The sequence below is a fragment of the Miniopterus natalensis genome, chromosome 15, assembly GCF_054644295.1.
Source record: "Miniopterus natalensis isolate mMinNat1 chromosome 15, mMinNat1.hap1, whole genome shotgun sequence".
Classification (NCBI taxonomy): Eukaryota; Metazoa; Chordata; class Mammalia; order Chiroptera; family Miniopteridae; genus Miniopterus; species Miniopterus natalensis.
Genome location: NC_142095.1, coordinates 39,768,406 through 39,794,394, shown reverse-complemented (window position 1 = coordinate 39,794,394; position 25,989 = coordinate 39,768,406). Strand labels below are relative to the sequence as shown.

The following is a 25,989-nucleotide window of genomic DNA, read 5'->3' as shown; positions in this document are numbered from 1 at the left end:
GTAAGAGCCACAGACAGGGTTGAAAATGCTGGTGTATCCCCCCGCACAGCCCACTCTGCACCCTCCATCCCCACCTGGGAGCACACAAATCATAGTGCTCTGTCCATGGGGAGGCCCTCCCAGAACTCTTTTCTCTGACTCAGAGGATATATTGTTTTCTCCTGGTGTGCACATAGTAGGCCTTTCACTGCTCTTGCGGTGTCCTGGGCAGTGAGGCCCCCGCAGCCTGATCTGTGACTCAGAGGCAGGGCAGCAGGTCTCGATAACAGGATAACAGAGGGAAGGGTGTTCTTGCACTTCTCACTGAGCCCCTGTGCTATGTAAAGCATTTCCGCCCTTAATTATTTACCCATCCTGCTGTGCCCGCCACTGTCCTGCCTGCTCTTTTCTTTGTTCTGCAGCAGAGGAATTTGACCTCTCTGGGGTTTAAAATCCCGCTCAACCCTGCCCCTCTCTCGGCACCGTTTTCCCTCAGGTGGCAGTTCGCTGGGGGCAGAGGCATGCTTTCCAAACACTGCTGTCTGTGGCTCAGTTCGACTATGTCTTCATTTCAAGAGCGACTTGGGCAGAGGCTAAGCTGATTACAGGGCTCAAGTGAGGCCCGGAGTGCATTTCAGATTTGGAATGCAAATTGTTGTCTGCAATAATTATAGTTTGCACTCCAGTCCTTCTCGGCCCCCATGGTCATTATCCTGATGCAGAATAAGTGGCTTTGTGCTTTCGGAGTGGGAGTAATGAGGGGAAGAGGGGCGCTTGAGGGACATTAAGGGGTGTTTTCAGAGCCTGTCTCCAGGACAGACCCAGAAGTGTGGTGGGGTGCTGTCGCTGACAAGCTCTGTGACCGTGGGCCAGGAACTCAACCTCTCTGAGCCTCAGTGTCCTCCAGTCCTTGTCTTGGAGGTTGTCATGGTGATGAGATGGCAATGATGTGATGGCATGGTGCCTGGTGCTTAGAAGGTGCTCAACAGGGGGAGTTTCACTGCCTGGCATTTACCATATGGGCAGGTATCTGCAACAGGAAAACACACACCCTTTTTTCGGTCTTTTTAAAAAAATATGTCTTTATTGATTTCAGAGAGAGGAAGGGAGAGGGAGAGAGAGAAATAGAAACATCAGTGATGAGAGAGTCGTCATTGATCGGCTGCCTCCTGCATGCCCCCTGCTGGGGATCAAGCCCGCAACCTGGGCATGTGCCCTGACCAGGAATTGAACTGCAGTCTCCTGGATCCTAGGTCGATGCTCAACCACTGAGCCACACCGGCCAGGCCACACACCCTCCTGAAGGGCGATTCCTGTGCACTCGCTGGTTACCCCTTTCATCCTGCAGAGGGACTGTGGCGCATCCTTCCCCTGCTTCATGGGTCCGCAGAACCGCGGGTTTCGAGTGCTGGCTCCGGTCAGAGTTTCTGGGTATCACTCTAGCTGTGTGCCCTTTTGCGAATTTGATTGATGTCTCTGAGCTGTAAGTTTCCTCATTTGTAAAATGAACATTGTAATTGTATATGATTCACAGGATTGTGGGAAGATTCTATGTGAAAAATGCATATAAAATTGAGCGCCAGTGTTTGGCACAAACTATGAAGAGCTACTATTGTTATTGCCTTTGCAGAAATAAGAAAATTAAGGGTGGTTTAAGAGCTTAGTGACTTCCCAAGCTTCCATTGCAACTCCTATGTGGTGGAGCCCAAACTCTGGCCCAGCAAACTGGCTTCACAGTTTACATTACTGTCACCTGAAAGTGGTCAAAAGTCACTGTGCAAACACTGCCCAGGCACCCGCTTCTGGGTATTTCTCCTCAAACCCCTAATTTTTCCGGACAAAGTCTTTCTGTAATTGGGTTAAAACATTATACTATTATTATATTACCATATTATATAATGTTACATGTTATATACTATTTAAAAATGTTTATATTATATATCATAATAACTATTATATATGATAATGATAGCAATAAGCTATTTGCATGGATTTTCATTCCTCTTGGAAATGTCCTAACCATTGTCAACACTGATAATTGCTTTTTGTTGTCCCACATGGGAACTTACTGTCCATGATTTTGTTGCAGAGTTCATTGTTTATCTTATATAGTCTCCAGGAAGTTGCTATTGTTACTTATCACGTGCCAGGCATTGTTCTAAGTGACTTATTTGATCCTCACAAAGACCTTGTGTGGCGGGTGCTCTTACTATATTATCCCCATTTAATAGATGAGGAGACTAAGGCACAGAGAGGTTAAGTAGATTGACAGAGATCTCACAGTAAGCGATAGCACTGGCATTTGAATCCAGGCGGTTTGGCTCAGAATTCCCATACCTAACCCTTATGCTAACCTGCCTTTATTGATTTCCCATCTACTTTCCAGATGCTATGCCCTTGTCATCTTGGCTGACCTCGGTGCTCCCAGACCTCTTCAGCTACAAACTTAGCATATCATCTCCCAGGGCTTGTTACTGTGTGCTGCTCTCACCCAGCCCCAGAAAGTCTTTCTGGGGACCCCTCCTGCAGCCCCCAGATGCTCATTCAACACAGGAGGCCCTTTGTGCCTCAGCCTTTAAAATTCTTTAAAAAAAAAAATCAGCCTCTCATTTTAATGATGACACAACCCAGAGGTGAGGTTCCTCTTATCACAGTGGGGGAATCTGGGCAGAGGTGACTGGAGTTGTAAAGTCAGGCAGCAGGGGAATTCCTTCTTTCCTCCATAAATTTCCGATGTGAGCTCTGTGTAATCTCACATTCCAGGAGGGAATGGCAGTGCGTAACTCCTGTTGGAAGGGCCAATTTATCTCACTTCTCAGTCGGCTAGGAGAGGGAGTCGGGAAGCATGGACATGGAATTTTTTGTTGTTGTTGTTATAATCCCTGGCTTTAGTTAATGTATTTAAAATAGGAAACAGGGTACCAAAACCTCTCAAGCTATATTACATAGCCATGGCCTCTGTTCTTGCAAAAAAAAACTTGCTCTGGTTCTCCATTTTCTACAGGGTAGAGTTGGAATTCTACCCTTGGCTCCAACCTTCTCGTCTCCTGGCCTTCCCACCCTGTCCCTTCCACAGACCCCTTGAACATCTCCTCCCTCCCCAAATGAGCCATGTTGATCCCCACTTTTCTCCTTTGCTCTGGCACCCCGTCCCCTCAACCTGGCAACTGCGACACCCCCCAAGGCTGTGAGAGTCGGCAGATTGAGTAGAAAGCGTTGTTTGTAGGCTGTGTCCTCTCTGGCCTGTGAGCTCCTCTGTGGTATTTTTGTATGCCAAGTAATTGGGGCACAGAACTGGGCACTCTTCTATTGAATGAAGGACCCCTATCCCCTCTTTACAATGCCTGGCTGCATTTCTTCCTTGAGGAGGGTCTTTGGATAGAAGATAGACTACCAGGTGGGAGACCTGGAACGCCAGGCTACAGGCTCTGTGAAACCCTGTCCTGTCCTGTGTCCCAGAGCCTACATAGTGGGTGATGCTTATGCCATCACTGTGAGACCACTGCCTGAATAGGCACTGTGGTGATGAGCCCACACTCAGGCCTAGATTCAAATCCCTGTTGTATCACTGCCAAGCTTGGCACCTTCTACCATTTCCTTGACTCCCACCTCCCTTTGCCTGTTTTCTCATCTATTCACTAGGGATAATAAAAGTACCTGTCTCATAGGGTGGTAATAGAATTAAATGAGCTTAGCCTAACACATAGCAAGCCTGCAATCAGTGATGGTTGCTATTGTTATTAATAATGAAATAAATTAATCACAGGATATGTGCTGGAAAGGAAATTAACAGGGTATTGTGACAGAGGATGGTTGGGTATGTGGTGTGGTCTCTTAGACAGCCTGTTCATTGAAGGCCTTCTGTAAATGGAGACTGAACTATGCTGCTGCAATGTGAAGAGCTGGAGGAAAGAGTTTTCTGGAGAGGAAGTGCAAAGGCCCTGAGGCAGGAAAGAGCCTGATGAGGAACAGCAGAGCTTGAGAGGGGGTTGGAGAATACAATGGGATGAGGTCCAGCAGAGAGATATGGGCCCATTGATGCAGGGCCTTGTAAGCCAGGGGACAGTGTTTGGGGTAAATTTGAAGTGTGAAAGAAGCCATTCAGTTCTTAGGCTCAGAATCATCTGTGAGATTGATTTCTGGAGTACTTCAGCTCCAGCCCATCCTGTATTCTGTGTGCATGAACTAACCTCTAGCAATAAAACCCAGTTCTAATTGATTTAAGCAGAAAATGAATTTATTAAAGAATATAGAAAGCTCAGAGAATTTCGGAGGGATCAGGGAACTAGGAACAACCCCAAATTACACTACCAAACATTTCCTATAAGGACACCGTTGTTGCCATGGCTGGGTGGGTGTTGGTGGCACCACTGACGCTAGTTACGGAACATGGCTACTCAGTCTGCCCTCACTGCTTCCTCCGTGACCTGCCACCACCCTCCCCAGAATAGAGTCTGCAGAGTCCCTGCTGATTGCTTGCCAGTTTCTGATGCCAGGTCTGAAGTGGGAGTTTTTGATTGGCTGAGCCTCATTCACGCTCTCATGCTTTAGCTGCAAGGGAAGCTGGGAAAGCGAATGTCATCTCCTTTAGTGGAATGTGGGTTTTGATTCATGAATTGGGGCTTCCCTAAACCTAGGAAGGGGTTTGAGCTGCAGGGATTGGAATCCTTTCTGATTCCACTTTAAGGAAAAAAGTAGCATTACAGTATTTATTTTTCACGGGCACACAGGCACACACCTAACAAAATAAAACAAACAAAAAGCCCACTTTCACTGTTGTGTAGGCAGAAGAATATTCTGACTCATTTACCAGAGGGTGATAAATGTCCTTTACAGAGACACATGGAGTAAGTGACTCTTGGGAGTCACTTGGCCTTAGCAGTGTTCATCTAATAGGTGGTGGCACTTTAAGAAAGACCTGACTGCTTTCCTCTTAGACAGTGATTTTAAAAAATAGTGCCACATTTTGAAGCAACTATTTCTCAATCTGCTGAGAGGCTAGGAACTATATATTTTTTAAGTTAGTTGAGTTTGTGCAGGTGTGTGGGGTAGCATGTTCCTGCTGTGTTTATCACAGATTTGCATTCCTGTTGGAAATGCCCTAGCCATTGTCAAGGCTTATAATTGCTTCTTGTGATGGCCACGTGGGGCTTATTGTCCAAGAGTTTGCTGCAAAGTTTATTGTTTATCTTATACCGTCTCCAGGAAGCTGCATGCGCAAATCTCTGAGCCTTACCAGGAAGTCTGACTTAAAGGGACAACCTCCAGGGCAGAGCCCTAACTGGGAGGAGGCGCTGAGCTTCCCTAGTGGGAGCCCTTTCCGAGTATCCCCCGCTTGGTTTGCAGGTTTCCAGTGTTTTGGTGATTCCTTTCTGATTCCAATTTAAGGGAAAAAAGTAGCATTACAGTATTTGTTCTTCAAGGGCACATAGGCACACACCTAACAAAATAAAACAAACAAAAAAACCACTTTCACTGTTGTGTAGGCAGAAGAATATTCTGAGTCATGGTCGTACACTTGCTTTTCAATTTCTTGGTATTATCTTGTGGTCTTTTCATAAAAATCTTTAACTTTCTAGATGGCCCCAAGGACTTCAGCGAAGTCAGCATTATATAACATTTAAAGAATAAATAGGACTTAAGTTTTAAACTCCTTCCCATTTTTCCTCCACTGTTGGAATGAAGAGGGGAAGTGGAAAATTGCAAATTCCCATTGCCTTTTTCTTATTAGGTGCCCAGTTGACAGTTCTCATTCAAATCAGGGTAAAAATCAAACTATTCTGGATTTGGTACCAACTTTTCAACTTGCTAAGAGAAAAATTTGAACTAACGTTCATAAATACACCAAAAAACTTCCTTTTCTGGTTAAAAAAAAAATGAGCAACGACATTATTACTGTGCTTTTGTCTTTTGAAAGTTTTATTATGGAAAAAATTTAAACTTATACAAAAATAGAAAGAATAGTATAATGACCCCCTAAGGTCCCCATCACCTTTTGTTCTGCTTTTAAACACATAGATGGGTTAGATTCCTGTGGTTCTCTCTACAGCCTGGGAGGGATAATGGAATCATTATTTCTGTGTTACAGATGAGGAAACTGAGTGTCAAGGAAGTTAAGAAGTGACTTACCAGGTCATTCGAGTAGTAATGCCAGGGCCCAAAATCATAGGGTTCCCATATTAAGCTATTGTTGATTATTTCAGTCAGCCAGTTGTTCCCAGAAATTATCCCTGAGGAGATATCTAGAGTCAAAATAATGATGAGAAACTTTTAAATAAAAATGATTTCTGCTTTTGTTATATATTTTTAACTCTGAAACTCAGTCAGTCAAGAGTTGCTTTGTGATAGAAGCAAATTACTTATTAAAAATCCTCCTGAGTATTCAAGTGTTGGGAATCCCAGCCCCCTCATATTCAGATTTTCCATTTCTAATCCATTTTGACAGCATAATGCTAAATGGTGAGTCTCATTTCCAAGTAAGGAAGCTCTTTGGCTGATAGATATCAGCTTATCAGTTTTTAAACCTTCCTTTTCCTAAGAATTGGGCAGAGGTCAGCAACCCACGGGAGTTTCACTTTTAACTGACAGTGTAATGAAGGGGACTTGACAGTCCTTTGAAAAAGCTGTAGCCAGGGTGTTCGTGTTTCTGAGGAATAAACCAAGTGAGCTTATTTGCAAGCGCCCAGTCTGCTCCATGCGGATACTCTTCGGGCTTCCCTGGCTTGTGTTCATGAAGGAGGCCAGGCCGGTTGATGGCTGCTTGACAGCTCCCATCACAACACGGCTCTCCTTTGTTTTCCTTTGCTTTTTAACATAGCCGTCTATGTATTACCAGTTGCCAAAGTAATGCAGAGAAGTTGATTATAAAAATTCAGATTTGTTTAGAGAGAGAAAATACAGTGCTCAAACTATGGCTCGTGACAATACCAGCAAGATAAGCCATGATTAGCAATCTGTTGAGACGTCCAAGTTCAAGCCTCATTTATTTTTAGTTCTGTTGAAACCACAGATGAAGACTTCTATTTATTCATTCTTGACCTTGGACAGCCAGGTCTGCTCCCACATTCTTCTCGTCATCTGGTAATCTCACTGAGCTGGGGTAATAAGAGGGGCTCTAGAAAAGCATCAACCTTTTCAAATGGTCAGTGTCTCCTGAGTTAAACCACCTTGCGTCCAGCCCACCCTTGCTTGGACACCCCCACCCGACTGTCTTCAGGCCATAGTGAGGGGGGCGGAGGAGGTGCTCAGGTTTTTCTTGGATTAACCACACTTCTAGCACTGAGGACTAGATATAAATACATTCAATACGTGTGACCGCAAGTAAACTCCCAGGCTCTAAGTACTTTGAAATTCTTTATATTTCTCACTGACTTGCCATGTGATATTCCTTCCCGCCAACCTGGCAACCCCAGACCACTACCGTATCTCTCTTCTCCATCACAGCATACGTTTTTGTTTCTTCTTAGTCTTACCTGAACTTGACAAGGGCCTCAGAAACCTGAGACCTATGAAATAAGGCTTTTCTGATGTCGAAACCTTGGTTAAGTCGATATGCAATATACTATTTTAATTTGGTCGCTGCTACAATCCCATTTTAATGAGATTGTTTTACCACCTATTGTTCAGCTCAGTTTGTGGAATTATTTTAAAATGCAAAGCACCAAAAGGAATGAGGTCAAGGGCTCTGAAATTCCCAGCCAGCTCTGAGCTTTTGTGAAATCTGTGGCATCTTAAGTACAAATAGGAAAGATATTGAAGAACCAGAATAAAATTCAAATGTAAAGAATCACTTTTAGTCACTAAACTGTTTTTCAAAAATTCAGCTCATTTTAAACTAAAATGAAACCTCAGTTCACCCATTTCTCTCCCCCCACCCCCACCTCTAAAAACCACCAATCAATTCTCTGTGTCTGTGAGTTGGGTTTTTTTGTTTTGTTAGAGTCTACATATAGGTGAGACATATGGTATTTGTTGTTCTCTATCCGACATTTCATTTAACATAATGTCCTCCAGGTCCATCCATGTTGTTGCAAATGTAATTTCTTTATCCATTCATCCATTGATGGACACTTAGGTTGTTTCCATATCTTGGCTATTGTAAATAATAACTGCAGTGAACTTGGGAGTGCAGGTATCTTTTTGAATTAGTGATTTCATTTTTGGATAAATACCGACAAGTGAAAGTGCTGGATTATATGGTAGTTTTTTTTAATTTTTTAAGGTATCTCCATACTGTTTTCCATTGTCCTGTTTTCCAATTTGCATCCCTCCCAACAGTGCACAAGGTTGCTCTTTTTTCCATATTCTCGCCAGCAGTTGTTACGTCTTGTCTCTTTGATGAAAGCCATTCTAACAGGTGTGAGGTGATATCTCTGTGATTTTCATTTGCATTTCTCTGATAACTAGTGATGTTGGGCATCTTTTCATGTACCTGTTGGCCATCTGTATGTCTTCTTTGGTAAGATGTCTGTTTAGATCCTCTGCCCCTATTTTAATTGGATTGTTTGTGGTTTTTTGCTATTGAGTTATATGAGTTTTTATATATTTTGGATATTAACTCCTTATCAGATATATGATTTCAAACTATTTTCTCCCATTCAGTAGGTTGTCTTTTCATTTAATTGATGGTTTTCTTTGCTGTACAGAAGCTTTTTCGTTTGCTGTCATCCCACTTCTTTATTTTTGCTTCTGTTGCTTTTGGCGTCAGATTTAAAAAATAGTCTCCAAGACCTGTATTAGGAGCTTACCGCCTATGTTTTCTTCTAGTTTTTTAGTTTCAGGTTTTACATTCAAGTCTTTGGTCACCAACTTTTTTTAGAAGTGTTTTTTTTAATTGATTTTTTGAGAGAGAGGGAAAGAGAGAGATCGATTTGTTGTCCCACTTATATATGTATTCATTGGTTGATACTTTTTAAAAACAATATGTCCTTATTGATTTCAGAGAGAGGAAGGGAGAGGGAGAGAGAGAGAAACATCAATAATGAGTCACTGATCAGCTGCCTCCTGCACGCCCCCTACTGGGGATCAAGCCCGCAGCCCCAGCGTGTGCCCTGACCGGGAATCGAAGGGTGGCCTCCTGGTTCATAGGTTGATGCTCAACCGCTGAGCCATGCCAGCCAGGCCATTGGTTGATTCTTGTATGTACCCTGACTGGAAATCAAACCTGCAGCCTTGGCATATCAGGATGACACTCTAACCAACTGAGCTACCCTGCCACAGCCTGGTCACCAACTTTTAATGAAGAAGTAATTCTACTGACATCTCACCATTTTGTTTTATGTAAATGAATTTGTCACAACCCTGATGAGTATGTTTCTTATAATATTTTTGGTGAGAAAATTGCTAGAAACTTCTCAACAGAAAATGTTCTTAGGTGTATAGAATATCAACACAGGAAATACATCACTTCGAGTTCTGGTGACTCGAGAAGCACATGGTGGTCTTAGCTAGGTCCCCATTTTGGTTCCAGACCTTTTAGAGTCCAATAAGAGGTTGTCACCAGTATGGCTATTTAAGCAGGTGTAGGAGAGCAGGGGCCAGTTTTTGCATTATAGGTGCCTTACGGGCAGTTTCCTATGTATAAATATATGATGATTCAACTCCACACACTTAAAGAAAAATAGTATACTCTGAGAACCTATACCTCCAGAATTTCATAGTTTCATATATTTCTTTTCAATATTTCATGCTAATCCATGTAGAATTATTTTTTGGATGAGTGTGAAGCAGGGCCTAAAAAGAGGGTTTTTCCTCTTCCAGAAATGAATTGTCTCATTTGTTAGTGATCCTTCCCTCCACCAGTGGTTTGCAGTCCAACATGTGCCTTACGGCAAATTGTGGAATATCCTGGGGCAGGGTTCTGGCTGTCTCTTCTGGGGGGGCTGTACACCTGTAGCAGGAGCTCTGAAGTCAGCCCACCCAGGCTCAACTCCTGACCCCACCACGTCCAGACTCTGTTGGGTCAGCTCACACCACCTGTGTGAGTCTCCATTTAAAAAAATCTGTACAAAAGAGATGATAGTATGACCTACCTCAGGACAGTTGTGAAGATTAAATGAAAAAATTCATGGTAAGTTCTCATTAAAACATCAAAGATCTGCAGTCACCGTTTATGGTTTCAGTGATTGTGGCTTTAGAATGTTTTCACATTTGCACACAGGTGCACTTTCATCCTGAGTTATGTTCTCAGCATTGAGCAAAGAGAGGCGACGTTTCAAGTGTATTTTTCACACTTGCTGAGAGCGCACGGGGCAGGGACTAATGACTTAAGCAAGGTACTTCTATACCAGAGGGGCTCTGCAGAAGGGGTTTAAAATGTATATGATGTGGGAAATGCCCTGGATGTTATCTGAAAAAGAGGAAGTGGTAGAATAATGTTCTCATTCCACTTTTGAAAAATAAAACAAAACAAAATATTATACCCAGCAACTTATGTGTGTTTAGAAGGCAGTGTCTAGAAGGATTGCCACCAGAGGTTGCAAACTGATGGCCCTCGGGTCCAATCTAGCCAGCAACTGTGTTTTGTGTGGCCTATACAGTATTTAAAAAATTGAGGAATTAGCCCTGACAGTGTTTCTCAGTGGTTAGAGCGTCGGCCTACGCACCAAAGGGTCGCGGGTTCGATTCCCAGTCAAGGGCATGTACCTCAGTTGTGGGTTCGCTCCCATCCCTGGTCTGTCTCTCCCTCTCTCTCTCTCTCCCCCCCTCTACTTTCTCTGAAAAGCAATGGGAAAAATATCTTTGGGTGAAGATTAACAAAATAAACAAAAAAATGAGGAATTAGTTGCCAGCATTTAAAAATTGGGAAATTTTATATAAAACTTGGAATTTCCAGCTTCTCTTGAAAAACTGTTACTGTCTGGTCACCCTGGGCCAATAGTCCCTTAGGACCCCAGTAAGCTGGCACTGACCTAAGGCAAACACTGTCAGTAGTGCCCCAGTGCCCACTCAGCCTTTCCTTTCAGGTGTCTTACCCCCCACCCCCCGCCCTGAAAACATTTGGGTGTATGACCCCTTATCTACATCTAGTTTTGACATGGGGTGTTAAATTCCGCTTTGGCACGTGGGATTGGAGTAGGAAAAAAGCGGGAAGTCTTCTTTGAGAAGACTCACTTTTTGCTTTATATAACTTCTGTGTGCTTTGAATGTATTATAGTGATACTATGTTACTTTTAAAATTTAGAAATCAATAGAAAAACAGGTTTGGCTGTTTGGTGGTGTCCTAGATGCCACACAGAAACCCGCATTACTGTCCGTTTATGAGCACCCATTATGAAGCTCAGTGGCCTTGGATCCTGCAGGGCAGGAGCCTCTTATTGACCGCTCCTCCTGGGTGCTTTCTGCCTGCACGGGGTTTCATGCCTGGAGCCGCGGCCTCTGGTCGAAGCGGGAGCATCAGAGGAAGCGGCCGTGCCCTGTCCTTTCCTGTTTGCAGGCTGCCCGGCTGCCCTGCCAGGGCGTCTGCTGCTCTCCCTTCCTTCCTCCCCTCCCCTGCTACCTGCCCCAGAGCCCACTCAAGTTTCACCTCTTCCACGAAGTGCTGCAGCCCACGGGTTTCGGTTCTCCATTCTCGTTCACAGTCAGCAGCAGGAAGTTAGGTTTAATCATTCTAGGATTAGTTCATGTGAATGTGCCACCCCCCACCCCCTGAAAAGAAAGAACCTCTGGGGTGCCATGGTTATCTCAGATTTCATTTGCATCCTCACTGAGGTGACCCTGGCTTTGGTTGCTGGGGCTCTGCAAAGTGGCTTGTTCTAAAATCCTCCAGGAGAGGAGTGGCTGGGCTTATGGGAACCTCCAGGGGTCCTCGGGATTGACATTCATCATGAGCTGAGCTGCCACCGAAGCTGGCCGATCTCAGGTTGTTTACAGACCTGTACAAATTCAGGACCTTTCTGTGCAGGAGGCTAGAGCAAGAGGCCTCCTTAGGAATGCCTCCCCTACTCTGCCCCCTCCTCCACCAAGCTATGCAGGGAATCAGACTTTGGGAAATAGAGGAATCCAAGGACAAGCTGAAACCCACCTTTCGTGGACACTGCTGCTTGATTTGCACACGTTACTGAGTATTTCCTGGGTGCCAGACCTGGTAGGGACCACATATGGGTCTTGAGGTGACCCAGATGCTTGCCTGAAAGGCCTGAAACTTTTCACAGTGATTTCACTTCCTTCTTTCTCTAAACAGATGCCCTCGCATCCCGCCCCCATGCTCCTTGAAGCAAAACCCAAGTGGTCAGAGCAGTGCTTTCAAAGCATTTGCTTTTCTTCCAAAGCGCCCTGTGGTTCTACACCTCGCTGCTGTGTTCCTGTCAGTTCTTCTGCCTAGAACACCCTCAGAATTCTGCCCAGCTGTCTGTTTTTCTGAAAAGCTTCCCAGGCCTTCTCCCCATAAAAAACGCATTTGCTGGGCTCAGCTCTTTCTTGGCCCCCTCAACACTTTTTGCAAGTTCCTGGCAGCATTTATTTGATTCTTGGTTATCAGCAGTTCTGTTACTACCAGTGCCTGGTGCATCCGTAGTGGACGGGGCAGAAGGTTTGCTTCCGAGACCCCGTGTTAGGGGCCCCACCACTGGCCTGAGAGAGTGGGGAGCGCTGCTTTCTCGTGAGCCCTGAGGTTGAGTCTTTGACTGAATCTTGTTGAAATGAGCCCTTTCTCTTTGCTGGGCTCCCCACTCTACTCAGGGCTGAGGTAGGCAAAAACTCGTCTGTGCACTTACAAGAATGCCTTGGAAAACCCTGGGCTAAATCTTTGCAGCCTGACGTTGCAATTAGAAAGATTTTTGCGCCCTGGCCAGTGTGGCTCAGCTGGTTGGGCATTGTCCCGTACACCGAAGGGTGGTTGGTTGGATTCCTGGTCAGGGCACATTCTTGGGTTGCGTGGGCTCCATGTTTTACTCTCATTTTGATGTTTCTCTTTCTCTCTCCCTCTCCCTTTGTCTCTCTCTAAAAATCAATAAAAAATCTTTGGAAAAAAAAAAAAGGAAAGACTTTTGCAATTCAAATACTACCTCATTAGGGAACTGAAAAATAAAAATAAATAATTGAAAGCCACACTGGAGCTATGTCTCCTTGGGTTTGAGGCTCACCCCCACTGTGCAGGGTGACGGTGTTGATTTGTTTGTGGGGAGGGGTTGAACAGGGCATAGTTTTTATCTGAAACCTTGTAGTTCATTGTGAAACCATCTTTCTTACCCAGAGAGTCTGGGTTTCATAAAAGGCAGGGAACTGGGGCAAGGTGTTCAGTCTGGTGAGATCCCCAGTTCATAAAATAGGAAGTGTCAGCCATGAGTTATTTCCATAAGAATGAGAAGAGCAGCAAGGCCTCTTGTTATCCACTTCGAAAGCTGAAAGAGAGGTTTCCAGAAGCAGCTCTTCTGAAGGGGCTCTGAAGAGAAGATTTGCCTAAAAAAAAAAAAAGAAAGCAACGGATGGGTGTGGTGCTTACTACTACCCTCATTTATTGAGCTGCTATGAAATTGGGACTCAGTGTGGGCTCTGTATCCGGGCAGGGCCTCTGACTCTTGGGTGAAGTTCAAGTGGGCTATTGATTCCTCTTTGAATACCCCAAACTCTCCTCCCCGTGTTCCTTCTTTCTTCAGTTCACCCCCATGTTTGGTCTGCAGAGCTCCAGATTTGAGGCAGGATGTCCCCTTCAGAGCTGCCAAAATGCCCAAGCATGGCTTTAGGTGGGGACCCAGTGAACATTGTTTATTTCTTACAGGCTGGGGATTGTCAGCCAGAAACTGAATTTCTGGTGTGCCTTTGAGTGCCAAAAGCTAGGGTACTCTAAAAAGGCTGCAGCAGCAGCAGGGGGCGAAGAAACAGCCAGAGTTCTTGGCTGGTATGGTTCTCAGCTCCTGACACTTGTAACTGATGGCCCCTGTCACTTCCTGTCATGCAGCCCAAGGGGGGGGGAGGAGTTCCTTCAGGGAAACCATGCTCTACTCTGCTCAGAGTATCCCGTCCGCAGGGCTCCGCCACAGTTAGGGGCGGGGGACTCCCGGGTGGATGCGGTCGGAGCGCCCCATGGTGTGGTGTTGCTTCTTTGTCCGTGCTCAGGTAAGCTCCCTGCAGCCGACCGGGGCTGGCCCAGCTCCCAGCTGCCACCTAAGCCTGGCCGAGTGGTGCCAGGAGCTGAGGTGTGGGAGAGGGCAGCTGTCTTTTTCTCTCCCAAGAAAATGTGCAGGAAGCTGCTGTTCAGAACCCCTGGGCTGATGGAGGCAGACTTCTGCCTCACTTTAGTATGAATCAGAAAAGCGTGTGTGGTTGTGTTTAAGCCCACAACTGGTTGTGCTCGGTGGAGATGGTGAGTTAAGCGGAGTGCCGAGCTGGCAGGGCGTCCTTTAGCATCTGTGATTGGAGGAGAGCGAGAGGAGGTGGGTCTTTCTCTCTGCTCCATGATGCTAGTATATTAATTTATATGAGAGACCTGTTTTGTTTTCTTTTGATCACAAAACGGGCTCCCAAGATCTCTTCTTTGGATTGGCAGATGGCTGAACTCAGTTTTGGAAGTTCATTCTACTTGGAGCAACTCTTGTAGGTTTCCTTAAAGTAAACCCGGTGCTTTGAATGTAATCATCATTGGGCAGATGAAGTCAGATAATATCAGGGAAGACTCAGACTTGCTGGTGTTCTCATTAAGAGTGTTGGTGCCTGGCTTGGGTTATTTCAGAAGGAGAGGCTGAAAGGGTTCGATTGCTATGGGTTAATTGGGAGCCCTGGAGCTTACTCTCTGTGTCCCTTTTATTTGTTTGTTTGTGGGTAGGTGTTAGCTTCGGATCACCCAAAACTATTTTCTGAGGGAAATGACCATTGCTTTTTCTATTCCTCTCACCAGAAATGTGTTTCAGAGTTATAATGCTAATTCCAACTCTTTTGTGCATGACCATTATACGTGTACATTTTTTATCTTTTCATGTGATTTGGGTGGTTTCATTACCTTTCTCCTTTCCCATTTCACTCACCTAGCTATTTGCTCACCTGATAAAGAATAACTTTTGAGCCCTAGGCCCGTTTGGCTCAGTGGTTACAGCATCGGCCCGTGGACTGAAGGGTCTTGGGTTTGATTCCTGGTCAAGGGCACGTACCTCTGTTGCAGGTTCCCCGCCCTGGTTGGATGGGGTGCATGCAAGAGACAACCAATCAATGTGTCTCTCACATTGATTTCTCTCTCTCTCCCCCTCCCTCCCTCCCTCCCTCCCTCTCTCTCTCTCTCTCTCTCTCTCTCTTCTTCCCCTCCCCCTCCCTCCCTTCCACTGTCTCTAGAAATGGTTGGAGAAAATGTCCTCAGGTGAGGATTTAATAAAAAAAATAGCTCTTGAGCCTTTGAGATATGGAAATTGACAAGTTTAAAATGATTTACCACATTTCAGTGAAAGTTAATGGAACATTAATAGGAAATAGTACAATAATAGCTAACATTTATTAGATACTTTTCTTGTTACTAAGCACTTTATTCACATTAGCTTATGAAATTCTTACATCGCTGTGGGGGTTGGCTATTAGTATCATCACCATTTTGCAGATGGTAAAACTGAAGCTTAGAGAAGATAATTTAATTTGCCCTAGGTTACCTAGTTGCTTAGTAGGGTATCAGACTTCAAATTCAGGCAGAAAGTATCCAGAAATTTCCTTCTTAGCCATTGAGCATTAACATGATGATTTTAATGATGGGACCCTTCCCACATCTGTCACATGCGGCATCTTTGGTGACACTTTGCTTTCCAACCCTTTGGCAGATCAGCCTGTTTTGGTGGATGTTTGCCATAGTCCAATTAACTCCGAACTAGGAGGCATCTATGACAGGTCACTGCCTTCTCTGGACTCAGTTTCTCCACCGATCAAACAGACAAGTCTCTAAACTCATTTTAGCTCTGATATGAATATCAGGTATGCAAATATCTTGTCCGAAAAGCAAAACATAGTTCTCGTATCTTCCCTATTTCAAAGTCAAATGATTTAATGATTGCTTTTAAGTACACATTTCCCAAGAATATCATCTGGAACTCAAAATGTAATTGTCTGGCTGGCTACTGACCTTTATTCTGCTCTTGAAAATCTTGTTAAATGAATTTTTATTTCTTGGCTCTGAGAGTCTCCAGAGAAAGGATCTGGAGGAATTGGACTGGAGGTGGGAGGGGCACTTGGTAATTAGATGTGGAGGGTAAGGAGGAGAGGAGAGGAGCCCTTTACAGACCTCATTCGTTCATCCTCTGAGTTTTGGCCAAGGTGGTTCTGTATCTGGAGAAATGGTAGAGTGTAATGGTTAGGGCATGGGTTTTAGAACCACAAAGAAGTAGGTTTGAGTCCCAGTTTTGCCTCTTACTAGTCATGCAGTCCTATGCATGTTACCAAACCTCTCCAAATCTGTTTTCTCCTCTGGAAAATGGGAATAATAAATAGTGTCTGTCTTTAGGATTATCATGAGAAATAAATGAAATGACTCCTGACAGTGCCTAGCACAGAGTCGGCACTCAGCAAATGTGATCCATGCCCGGGTCTTATTGACCGTAACACCTATTGGTTGCTACCAGAAATATGAATCCTTAGTGTGTAAAGGCTTAGCCACAGCAGGGCTGGGAAACACCTTATATCCTGCGATAAAGATGGCCCCGGCTTAATTTTGTAGAGGGAAGGAAGCAGCGTCTTCCACAGAAGGTCAGTACTTCATTTTAAAGCCCGATTCCAGCCATGTTTTCGCAGCTTTCCCAGAACACCAAGTGGGAGCCTGGCAGGGGAAGTTGATTCAAACCAGATCCTCAAAAGGCCTCAGTTGATGCAGCACTCGGAGGTATGACTCGGAGAGGGCAAGGTCAGGGTGCTGGCCCCGGCTGTCCACCAGGACAGAAACAATGGGTCACTCTTGGACCTAAATATAGACTATGTGGATGTCATTTAGGGAAACCAGTTCCCTGTGCTGACTGGGGAGGGTGGGTCTGTGGGAAGAGCTCAGAAAGCAGCCCGTATGCCAACCTTTGCTCTGTGAGCCCAGAATGTTTGTCCATATTCTAGCTTCTCGCCCCTGGAGCACCTGCCTGTTTGGCAGGGTTATGTCCCTGTCGTTTCCCATCCACATCTGTCTTGTGGCGTTGACCACCTCTCTCCCTGGTTTCTTGCACACCCCATCCAGCCCCTGCCATGAACTCCAGGTGTTCTCGCCCAGGTACTCCTCATGGAGCACTGGGCTAGGAGTCAGGAGTTTGGGGTTCAAGTTCTAGGTTTTGAGGTTAACTTTGGTCAATGCTGAACTCCCCTGGGTACATTCCCATGTACGCCTTGTGCACTCCCTTTGGTGCTCTTTAAGCACCCACCGTGTACTGAGACTTGAGCATGGTCCCGGGCCTGTCATAGTTTCTCTAAATCATTAGCCCTCTACTTTCTTGCGTCACATGCATTTTGGACCATTCTCTTCTGTGCAGGCCTATGGCCCCAGGTGAAGAGCTCTGCTCTAGTCATTTACTCCACCGCCTCCCTCTTCTCTTTCCTTTCCTCTCTTAAAAACTTCGTCAGTGGAAGAGATGCTTTTCTGTATTTATATACCAGCATCAGGCTCAGTGTCTGACTCATATGAGTTGCAAAATGAGTGGTTTTTATTTTATTATTATTATTTTTTTATTATTATTTTTTAATATGTCTTTATTGATTTCAGAGAGAGGAAGGGAGCGGGAGAGAGAGAGAGAGAGAAACGTCAATAATGAGAGTCATTGATCGGCTGCCTCCTGCGCGCCCCCTACTGGGGATCGAGCCCGCAACCCAGGCATGTGCCCTGACTGGGAATTGAACCTCCATCTCCTGGATCCTAGGTCGGCGCTCAACCACTGAGCCACGCCGGCTGGGCATAATGAGTGTTCTTTAGATGAGTGAGAATGGGGATGACGGTGGCAGTGGGATCTTGTTTGCATGTGCGCAGTGGCACAGAACCTTCGGGCTGGATGAGACAGGAAAGCTCATATACTTCTACCCCTTTATTTTATAGATGATAAAACTGAGACCTCCGGAGGTTAGTTCACTTGCCCAAAGGTACACAGCTGCTAATAATAATAATAATAAAATTAATGTTTTCCTCCAAGCGGATGACTTATCCTCAGATACAATTAGGTTTCATTCCCTCAGTACCTGGTTAAAAAACTGTCCATTCTGACTTATCAGTTTCATGGCTCACGTTGCAAAACTGAGTTTTCTTGATCTTCACAGCCAGAGCCAAAGACTTGGATGACATATATGCCGCGTCTCACTGTAGAACCATTGTGGTGTGGGTCCTTTAGGGCAGAGCCCGTGTTATCTCTTCCTCTAGGTCTCCCCTTTCCACTCTGTCCGTTAGTGCTCACCCAGATCTGTGTGTACAGACTGCTGAGAATGTAGGATGGTTGTGACTGGGGCAGGGAGGGACATTTGTCAAGCCAAGGGGTCAGGTCAAGCCAAGGGTGGAAGGCGGCATAGAGCTGGAGCAGGGGAGGGATTTGTTCCTGCGCCGTCCTGGAAATCTTATTTGGAGCCATTCTTCTATTCTTAGTTTCGAAGGCACTTTGTTCTGTTGTGCATTGTTTTAACAGCAGCCAGGAAATCAGTCCCTGCTCCGGGTCAGCAGTGCCCCTGGTTCCTGCCCAGGCCGCCCAGGTGGGAAGTGTACTGCGTGCTTTCAGGGCTGATATTTCATCATCAGGATCATTGCCGCCTTTCTCCTTTCGTTGCCCACCCTGTCTACACGGTGCAGGGAAGGGCAAGGAAGAAAAAGAGAGGCCAGTGCATCTGTTTTTCTTTATAGCAGTGGTAAGCTACACTTATTTATGTGTAAAAAGAAAAATGCTAAATCCGGGTCTCAACAACAGAACACTGTGCCCTCTGAAGCAGTGCTGTCCCACAGAAACAGAATGCTTGCCATAGATGTAATTTTAACTTTCCTAGTAGCCACATTAAAAGAGGTGAAAAGAAATAGATGAAGTTAATTTTAATGATTTATTTAACACAATCTATCCAAATATTAGCATTTCAACATGTAATCAATGTAAAAATTATCAAGGAGATGTTTTACTTTATTTTTTCATACTAAGTCTTTAAAATCCAGTGTGTGTTATATACTAAGAGTACCTCTGAGTTCACTTGCCACATTTCAAGTACTCGGCACCCACACCGGGCTCATAGTAGCCCCTGGATAGTGCAGGTCTAGAGCAGTGCCATCCAACAGAATTTTCTATAATGATGGTAATATTTTATATCTGTGCTGTCTCCTGTGGAGGTCATTTAAATCTAAGCAGCCACATGTACCTCGTATCTGTCATATTGGACAGTGCAGCAAGAGATTTGATGTTATTAGCAAAATACTGATTTAAACTTGAGCAAGGTATTATTATTTTTTTTAAATAGGTTTTTATTGATTTCAGAGAGAGGAAGGGAGAGGGAGAGAGAGAGAGAAATATCAATGATGAGAGAGTTATTGATCGGCTGCCTCCTGCACACCCCCTACTGGGGATCGATCCCACAACCCCGGCATGTGTCCTGCTGGGGAATTGAACCTCAATCTCTTGGATCCTAGGTTGATGCTCAACTACTGAGCCACGCGGGCCAGGAGACCAAGGTATTATTTTTTATTTACCACATTGGCAGAGATTAAAAAGTTGGCTAACACTGTTTGGCAAGGGTAACAGGACCTTTCATGCATGGCCAGTAGGAGCATAAATTAGAATGGCCTTTATGAAGGACAGTTTGGTAACGTTTATCAAAATTACAAATATGCACTCCCTTGGGCCCAGCAGTTCCACTGCTAGATATTGCAGCCTTTCACATGTGTAGACTGGTTTACATTGAAGGGTATTTGCTGCAGCAAAAGATTGGAAACCACAGACATAGCTAGTCAAAAGGGGACTGGATAAATAAGCTATGGTACATTTAAAAAACGTAATTTGCAACTATTGACAAAAATGAGGCCAATTTTTATTTGTGTGGAAGGCTGTCCAAGGTATAGTGTTGAGCAAAAGTAGAGCAGTGCATGTAGTATGATGCCTTTGGATCAAAGAAATGACTTGCTTATTTTTGCCTAGAGTAGCTCTGGAAGAATGTAGAAGGAACTGATCACAGTGGTGCCTCCCAAGGGAGGAAGGGATGGCTGCAGTGGGAGAGAGGCCTATTTATCATTGTATATTATACCCTCTTGGGATTTAATCCCATGCACTTGAATCATCTGCTCAAAAAATAAATATCTAAAACATGAGAAAATGCTAAGGGAAGGATGAATCAGAGAAGGCTTCTTGGAGGAGGTGACCTTTAGTTGAATTGTGAAAGATGCATAAGAGTTCTTCTGGCACAGAAAGGCTGAGGCTCAGGCATGAACAAGCAGGACAGGCTCAGGCATCTGTGTTTTCCCAGTGGTGGATAGATTACTCAGGGTACAAAATAGGGTAGTAATGGAGTTTGGACAGGCACTGGATTGGCCAAATGGGAAGAGTTTTGTGAGCAGAGTTTGGATTTAACTCTATGAGTGAAAGGCAGCCATTGACAGTTTGATGACACGGGAGATGACGTGACTGTATCTGTGTGAAAGACAACTTTTGGCAGAGAGGTGAATAATTTGAAACAGTAGTTCTCAAAGTGTGATCAAGGATCCCTAGGAGTCCCCAAGATCTAGAAACTAACTGTGTGACTACGAAACAGATTTTTCTTCATGTGTGTCAACCAAGAGAATCAGATTGGTGGCAGAAGCAGGTATGTGAAGCCAGCTGTCTCCTGTGCAGTCAGACATTAAGAGAGTTGTAAAAGTATGGAACAGTGCTTCTCTTCTCACTATGTATTTTGTTTTGAATTACTTTTCACTAAAATATGATAAGTAGGTTAATAAATAATATACTATTACTTTTAAAAGAAGAAGTATTTTTCATGCGCACGGTTGGGCATAAACTCTGCCAACATGGTGTTCGGGCGCTTTGTGGAGGTTGGCAGGGTGGCCTCTAGCTCCTTTGGGCCTCATGCCGGGAAGTTGGTCGTGATGGTCGATGTTATTGATCAGAACAGGGCTTTGGCTGATGGACCTTGTACTTGAGTAGGGAGACAGCCCATGCCTGTCCAATGCATGCAGCTCCCTGACTTCATCCTCAAGCTCCCCGTGGTGCCTGCCAGAAGTATGTCCGACAAGCCTGGCAGAAGGCAGATATCAGTACAAAAGCCACGATGACAGACTTTGATTGTTGCAGAGTTACGAGACCAAGAAAATGAGCAACCGAATAATCAAGTTTGAAGTTAAGAAGCTTCAACAGGCAGCTCTCCTAAAAGCTTCTCCCAAAAAAGCATCTGCTGCCAAAGGTGCAGCTGCTCCAAAGGTTTCAATAGAAAAGGCGAGTGCTGCAGGCAGGAAGGCTCCAGCCCAGAAGGTTCCTGCCCAGAAAGCTGCAGGCCAGAGGCAGCACCTCCAAAAACTCAGAAATTTCCGAAAACTCCAGCCTAGAAAGCACCAAAGGCATCTGGTGAGAAAACATGAGAACATAAGAGGCTATTATAAAAGTAATAACGGCCCTGGCCAGGTGGATTAGTTGGTTGGAGCGCCATCCCATGCACTGAAGGGCTGCAGGTTCAGTTCTCGGTCAGGGCACATACCCAGGTTGTGGGTTTGATCCCGGGTTGGGACACATATGGGAAGCAACTAATCAACGTTTCTCTCTCTCCCTCTCTCTCTCACTTGCTCTCCCTCCTCTCCCTCCCTTTTTCTCTAAAATCAATTTTAAAAAAACCATATTCTCAGGTGAAAATTAAAAAAAGTAATAATGGTTCTTTTAGGGGAAAAAAGGAGTATTTTTTTAATTTCTTAATTTTATTTTCTAATACTTCAAATATTGATGATGACCCACATAAACAAAGGCTCTTTGAGCCCTCAATGATTTTTAAAGGTATAGAAAGATCCTGAGATAAAAAAATATTTGAGAACTGTTGGTCTAGAGGCAAGGAGGCCCTGTGTGCTTATGATTATGGTGGGATCAAAATAAACTGTCGGGAAGCTAATGCAGCTATCCAGATGTGAGCCAGGGAGGAGACATGAGCTTGCAGCACAGGAGCTGATGTGCGTTTTATGTGTCTGAGTGCAGTGAAACAGTGTGGGCAGGTACATGTGAAAGGGAGCTGGATTGACGGATCGGTTTTGACTGGTGGGGATGTTGGTGCATGCCCTGTGCTCTATTTCTGCACTAGTAGACATTTGTTATTTCAGTCCTTTGCTCTTATAAACATCCTGAACATCCCATGCACAAGTCTCCACCCACGTACAGGTATTACCCTAGAGTATCTCCCTATAAGTGGAATGCTGGGCAGGAAGACATGCACATCTTCAGCGTGGCTGGATGACATCAGGTTGCTCTCTAACCTAGGGCCCACCCTCCAGCCCTGCGTGAAAGGCCCCATTTCTCCGGCCCTTAGTATTGTCAGACTTCTAAATTTTGCCCATCCGATGGGTGTAAAATGGCACCTGGCTGTTTTTACTCCAACCCCACCACCCATTCCCCAACTTAGAGCATAAGATACTAAACTCTGAATTGTAGACAATTCAGGAAATCTTTACCTCAAGGAAATGTGTGCATGTGCACGCGTGTGTGTGCGAGTGCGTGTGTGTGTGTGTGTGTACACACAGAAGCAGGTTCTGTATCCTGGTTCCCTGGTTGAGGAAGGAGTGAAAAATTGGGCCACTGCTTTTTATTTTAGGTAGAAATCACTCATCCAGTGTTCTTATTCTTGTGGTGTTTGCTGTCCTTTGGGGCCACTTGGGTCTGTACTGAAGGAGAACTCGGTTCTTTCTCAGCATTGCCTGGCTGGGGCTGGTGTTTGAGGAAAGGCCCAGTCTGAGGCTTCAAGCCGAGACCTGACGCTTTGAGCAAACAAAGGCAGTGTATGAATCACCTTCTCTGGACTGGCCACATGCCCTCCCCGGGGTCAGGCCGGCCTCTCCAGCCTCACCCCTGCGCAGGTGCACAGGGTCCTCCCTCTGTTCAGAAGGGCCATGTGCTTGGTTTAACACTCTTCTATAGCTGTCAGGACACTCAGCTTTTGGATAAGACACCCCACATTTTCTCATTTTGCTCTGAGTCATTATATAGCCAGTTCTGCCTAAAGCATCTTCATGTCTCTCAGATTAAAATGTGTAAGGGCAGAGGAGTGCAGTTCCATGGGTGTCACATCCTCTCACTCTGTGCAAGGCCTGCTGCCCCCCCCCCGAGCCCCAAAACTCTTGGATGAAACACTCATTTCATGCATTTATTTTCTTTTTTACTGCTTGCTCTCTCTCTCTCCCTCTCCCCCCCTCTATACACACACATACACACAAATTCATATAAATATGCATACATACTGTTAGTCCTCATTATTCATAGATTCTGTATTTGCCTACTTACTAAAATTTATTTGCAAACCCAAAAGCAGTACTCAGCACTTTTGCAGCCATTCTCGAGCAGGAATAGAGCAGTGAAAATTCTGAGTCACCCGACGTGCACATTTCCAGCTGAGGTCGCACCAGGCAACACTCTGCCTTCTTGCTCCGGTTCTCATACCGTAAACGAGCGTCTTTCTCACGGTCTGTTGGGCGCCATGTGTGTGCTTGGCTGACGCCGCTGTTTGCAAGGCCCCCGGTGTGGTGCTGGGGCGCTGCCCGGTGTCCCGCGCGGGAGGCTGGGGAGCACCCAGAGAAGGTGCGCGTGTCCGGCGGGCTTCGGGCGCGGATACTGTAACTTGCTGTTGGCCATGAGCTCTGAGTTAGTGAATCAACAATATATGTGAAATAAACGCACACAAAGCTTGCTCGCACGGCCTGAAATGGCTGGGGAAAATACTGTGGCCAGAGGCCGGCAGGAACGGAGCCTTGTGTTGCTCTCGGGGCAGTAGTTCAGTGCTCACCAGCTCCCCGTTCACGGAGACTCAGAACCCGATGCCACCAACAAGGGCCGAGTGTGCCCATGTATGTATGTACGTGTACATGGAGATACGTATGTATGTGTCCTCTCCTCACCCTTTCTCTCTCCCTTGCTAGCTCTTTTCACCCCTTTTTCTGTCTTCTCTTGATCCCTTGAGTTTCTGTTCTCTTACATTGACCTCTGGCATTAGCCTCGAGTCCCCAAAAGGTACCCAGGGAAGGTGCCCCTGGCCGCTGGTTCAGTACACATTGGTGGCTCACTTTCTTTGTGCAGTGCACCGGGCCGTGCTGGGACCTGAGCACAGACCTTGTGTGTCAGAATTGTCACCTAGAGATAGGATTATTGTAATCCATGATTTTGAGGCAAATCAAGAATCTCATGTTTATTTCTAGAAAGTGTTTCCCAATCTCTGCAGTTCTCATTGCCCACTTTCCTCCCTGTCCCAGCAATCTCCTTGGCCACGTGCTTTCATACATGCAAACAATATTGGAAGAAAACTTTAGAGGTCACCTGGTCCAACTCCCTTATTTTACAGATAACGAAACTGAGATCCAGAGAGGGAAAGTGAAACACCCAAGGCCACATAGCTAGTTCAGTGGCCCTGAAAAATACACAACAACCTGTTAATAATTGTTCCCCAGTTGTTCTATTTTACTACTTATGCATCAGGTAAGAGAGAGAGAACATCACTTGTGATCTGGCAAGTTCTGATAAAAATTTATAAAACAGATTTCTGCAAATTGTGTACACTGTAATCAAGCCAGAGAAAATACACAAATACATATTTTAAAAAACTATTTAGGTTGAAACTTATTTTTTTCTTAACTGAAGCATTTCATAGATATGTTTGCAACATAAAGGGTTTTAAAAATCTTTGAGTGGTTTTCACCATGAAATATCTTTTATAATAGATCTAAAGTGGGCATCTCTGGGTCCTCATGATATGTAGCATAGCTCTGAGAGCCAGGACCGTGACAACGGAGGGGAGAAATCTCCCAAAGCTGACCAGGAAACAGATCCAGCAGACCTCGCTTCCCGCTCACTCCCCAAACCTACGCCTCCTCTCCCTCCCCTCCCAAAAAGGGAAACCGTGCTGGTAAAGATAACTGCCCATCCTCAAACAATGCCTGGCTAACTCTCTGGGTCCCCCTAAGCACTCCCATTTCCTGTGGCTAAAGTTAGACCTGTTAGATACGAATTTCATTTTTAATCCATGACTGGGCAGACAGAGGACTACAAATCCTCTCCAGAAAGGATGGGGGACAAAGGAGGAGTCCTTCTGCAGTCATCCCAGGGGAGAGGGGATCAGAGTGTTGCTTTTTCTGTACATGTCATGAGCAGCAAAAATGCATGGGGACAGTTACTTGTGTGACAGTCATGGGACTGAGTTTCCACAAAGACAGTGTTTCTTAAACCTCATTTATTAATCACCTTTTGCCATAGCCACATAGAAAAGCACAAAACAGTTTTTTAAAATATTTATCTTTAATGGAAGGTTTATATTATCGTGATTAACAAAAACCAATGTGCTTACCATAAATAGAATATAACTATGAAGATAAATAAATAATGCACAGAACAATGTAACTAATTTCTAGAAGATGCTGTTCACCCAGAAAAGAGAGATTGAGGTTGGTAAGCATTAGGTGGGTGTTAAAGGTGAGGTAGCCCAATCTAAGCATTTCTCCTTAACTGGACAGTGAATTAAAAACATAACTTTCTTATTATGTGATCTGATGCTGGGTAAATCCTCTTGTAGCAGGCTCTCCCAGTGCCCCACTCATATCCCCTAGGCTCACTCCAGATGCTACCTGCAGAGTCCCCTTTGTCCACCTATAACTTCTTGTGTCTTCCACCTGAGGGGGTGTCCAGCCAAGAGGGTTAACATCCCAAGGAGCCCCTATCCATCAAGGAGAGGCAAGAGTTGGTGGGTTGAACACTTCCACCTCTTCACCCCTCAGTGGGAAATTATGAGGTGTGTCCTGCAGTCTGTTGGGGGGTCCTTGGTGGGTTGGACTCCAGCTGCCTACAACTGTAAGCTGCTGGCTCCACACCCTTTCGTGGCTTCCCTCCTTTCCCCATCTCCCTGCCCCACTTCCCACAGTTCTCCCTGGCGTTCCCCTCCCATGTAAAC

At 45.1% G+C, this 25,989-nt stretch overlaps 1 protein-coding gene and 1 pseudogene across 2 annotated transcripts in view; both read left to right on the top strand.

Annotated features, from left to right (window-relative positions):
• The window catches only part of ARHGEF3 (Rho guanine nucleotide exchange factor 3), a 238,653-nt gene that overhangs the window by 77,389 nt on the left and 135,275 nt on the right, over window positions 1–25,989 (top strand). Inside the window, exon 1 of one of the 2 annotated variants that reach the window (XM_016204504.2) lies at window positions 13,984–14,034. The exons of the other annotated variant lie outside the window; for it this stretch is intronic. Coding sequence (XP_016059990.1) covers window positions 13,984–14,034 — 51 coding nt within the window. Of the gene's footprint in view, window positions 1–13,983; window positions 14,035–25,989 lie in introns of those variants that run through there. 2 annotated transcript variants of the gene reach the window in all.
• LOC148091461 (large ribosomal subunit protein eL14 pseudogene) lies at window positions 20,703–21,442 on the top strand (annotated as a pseudogene).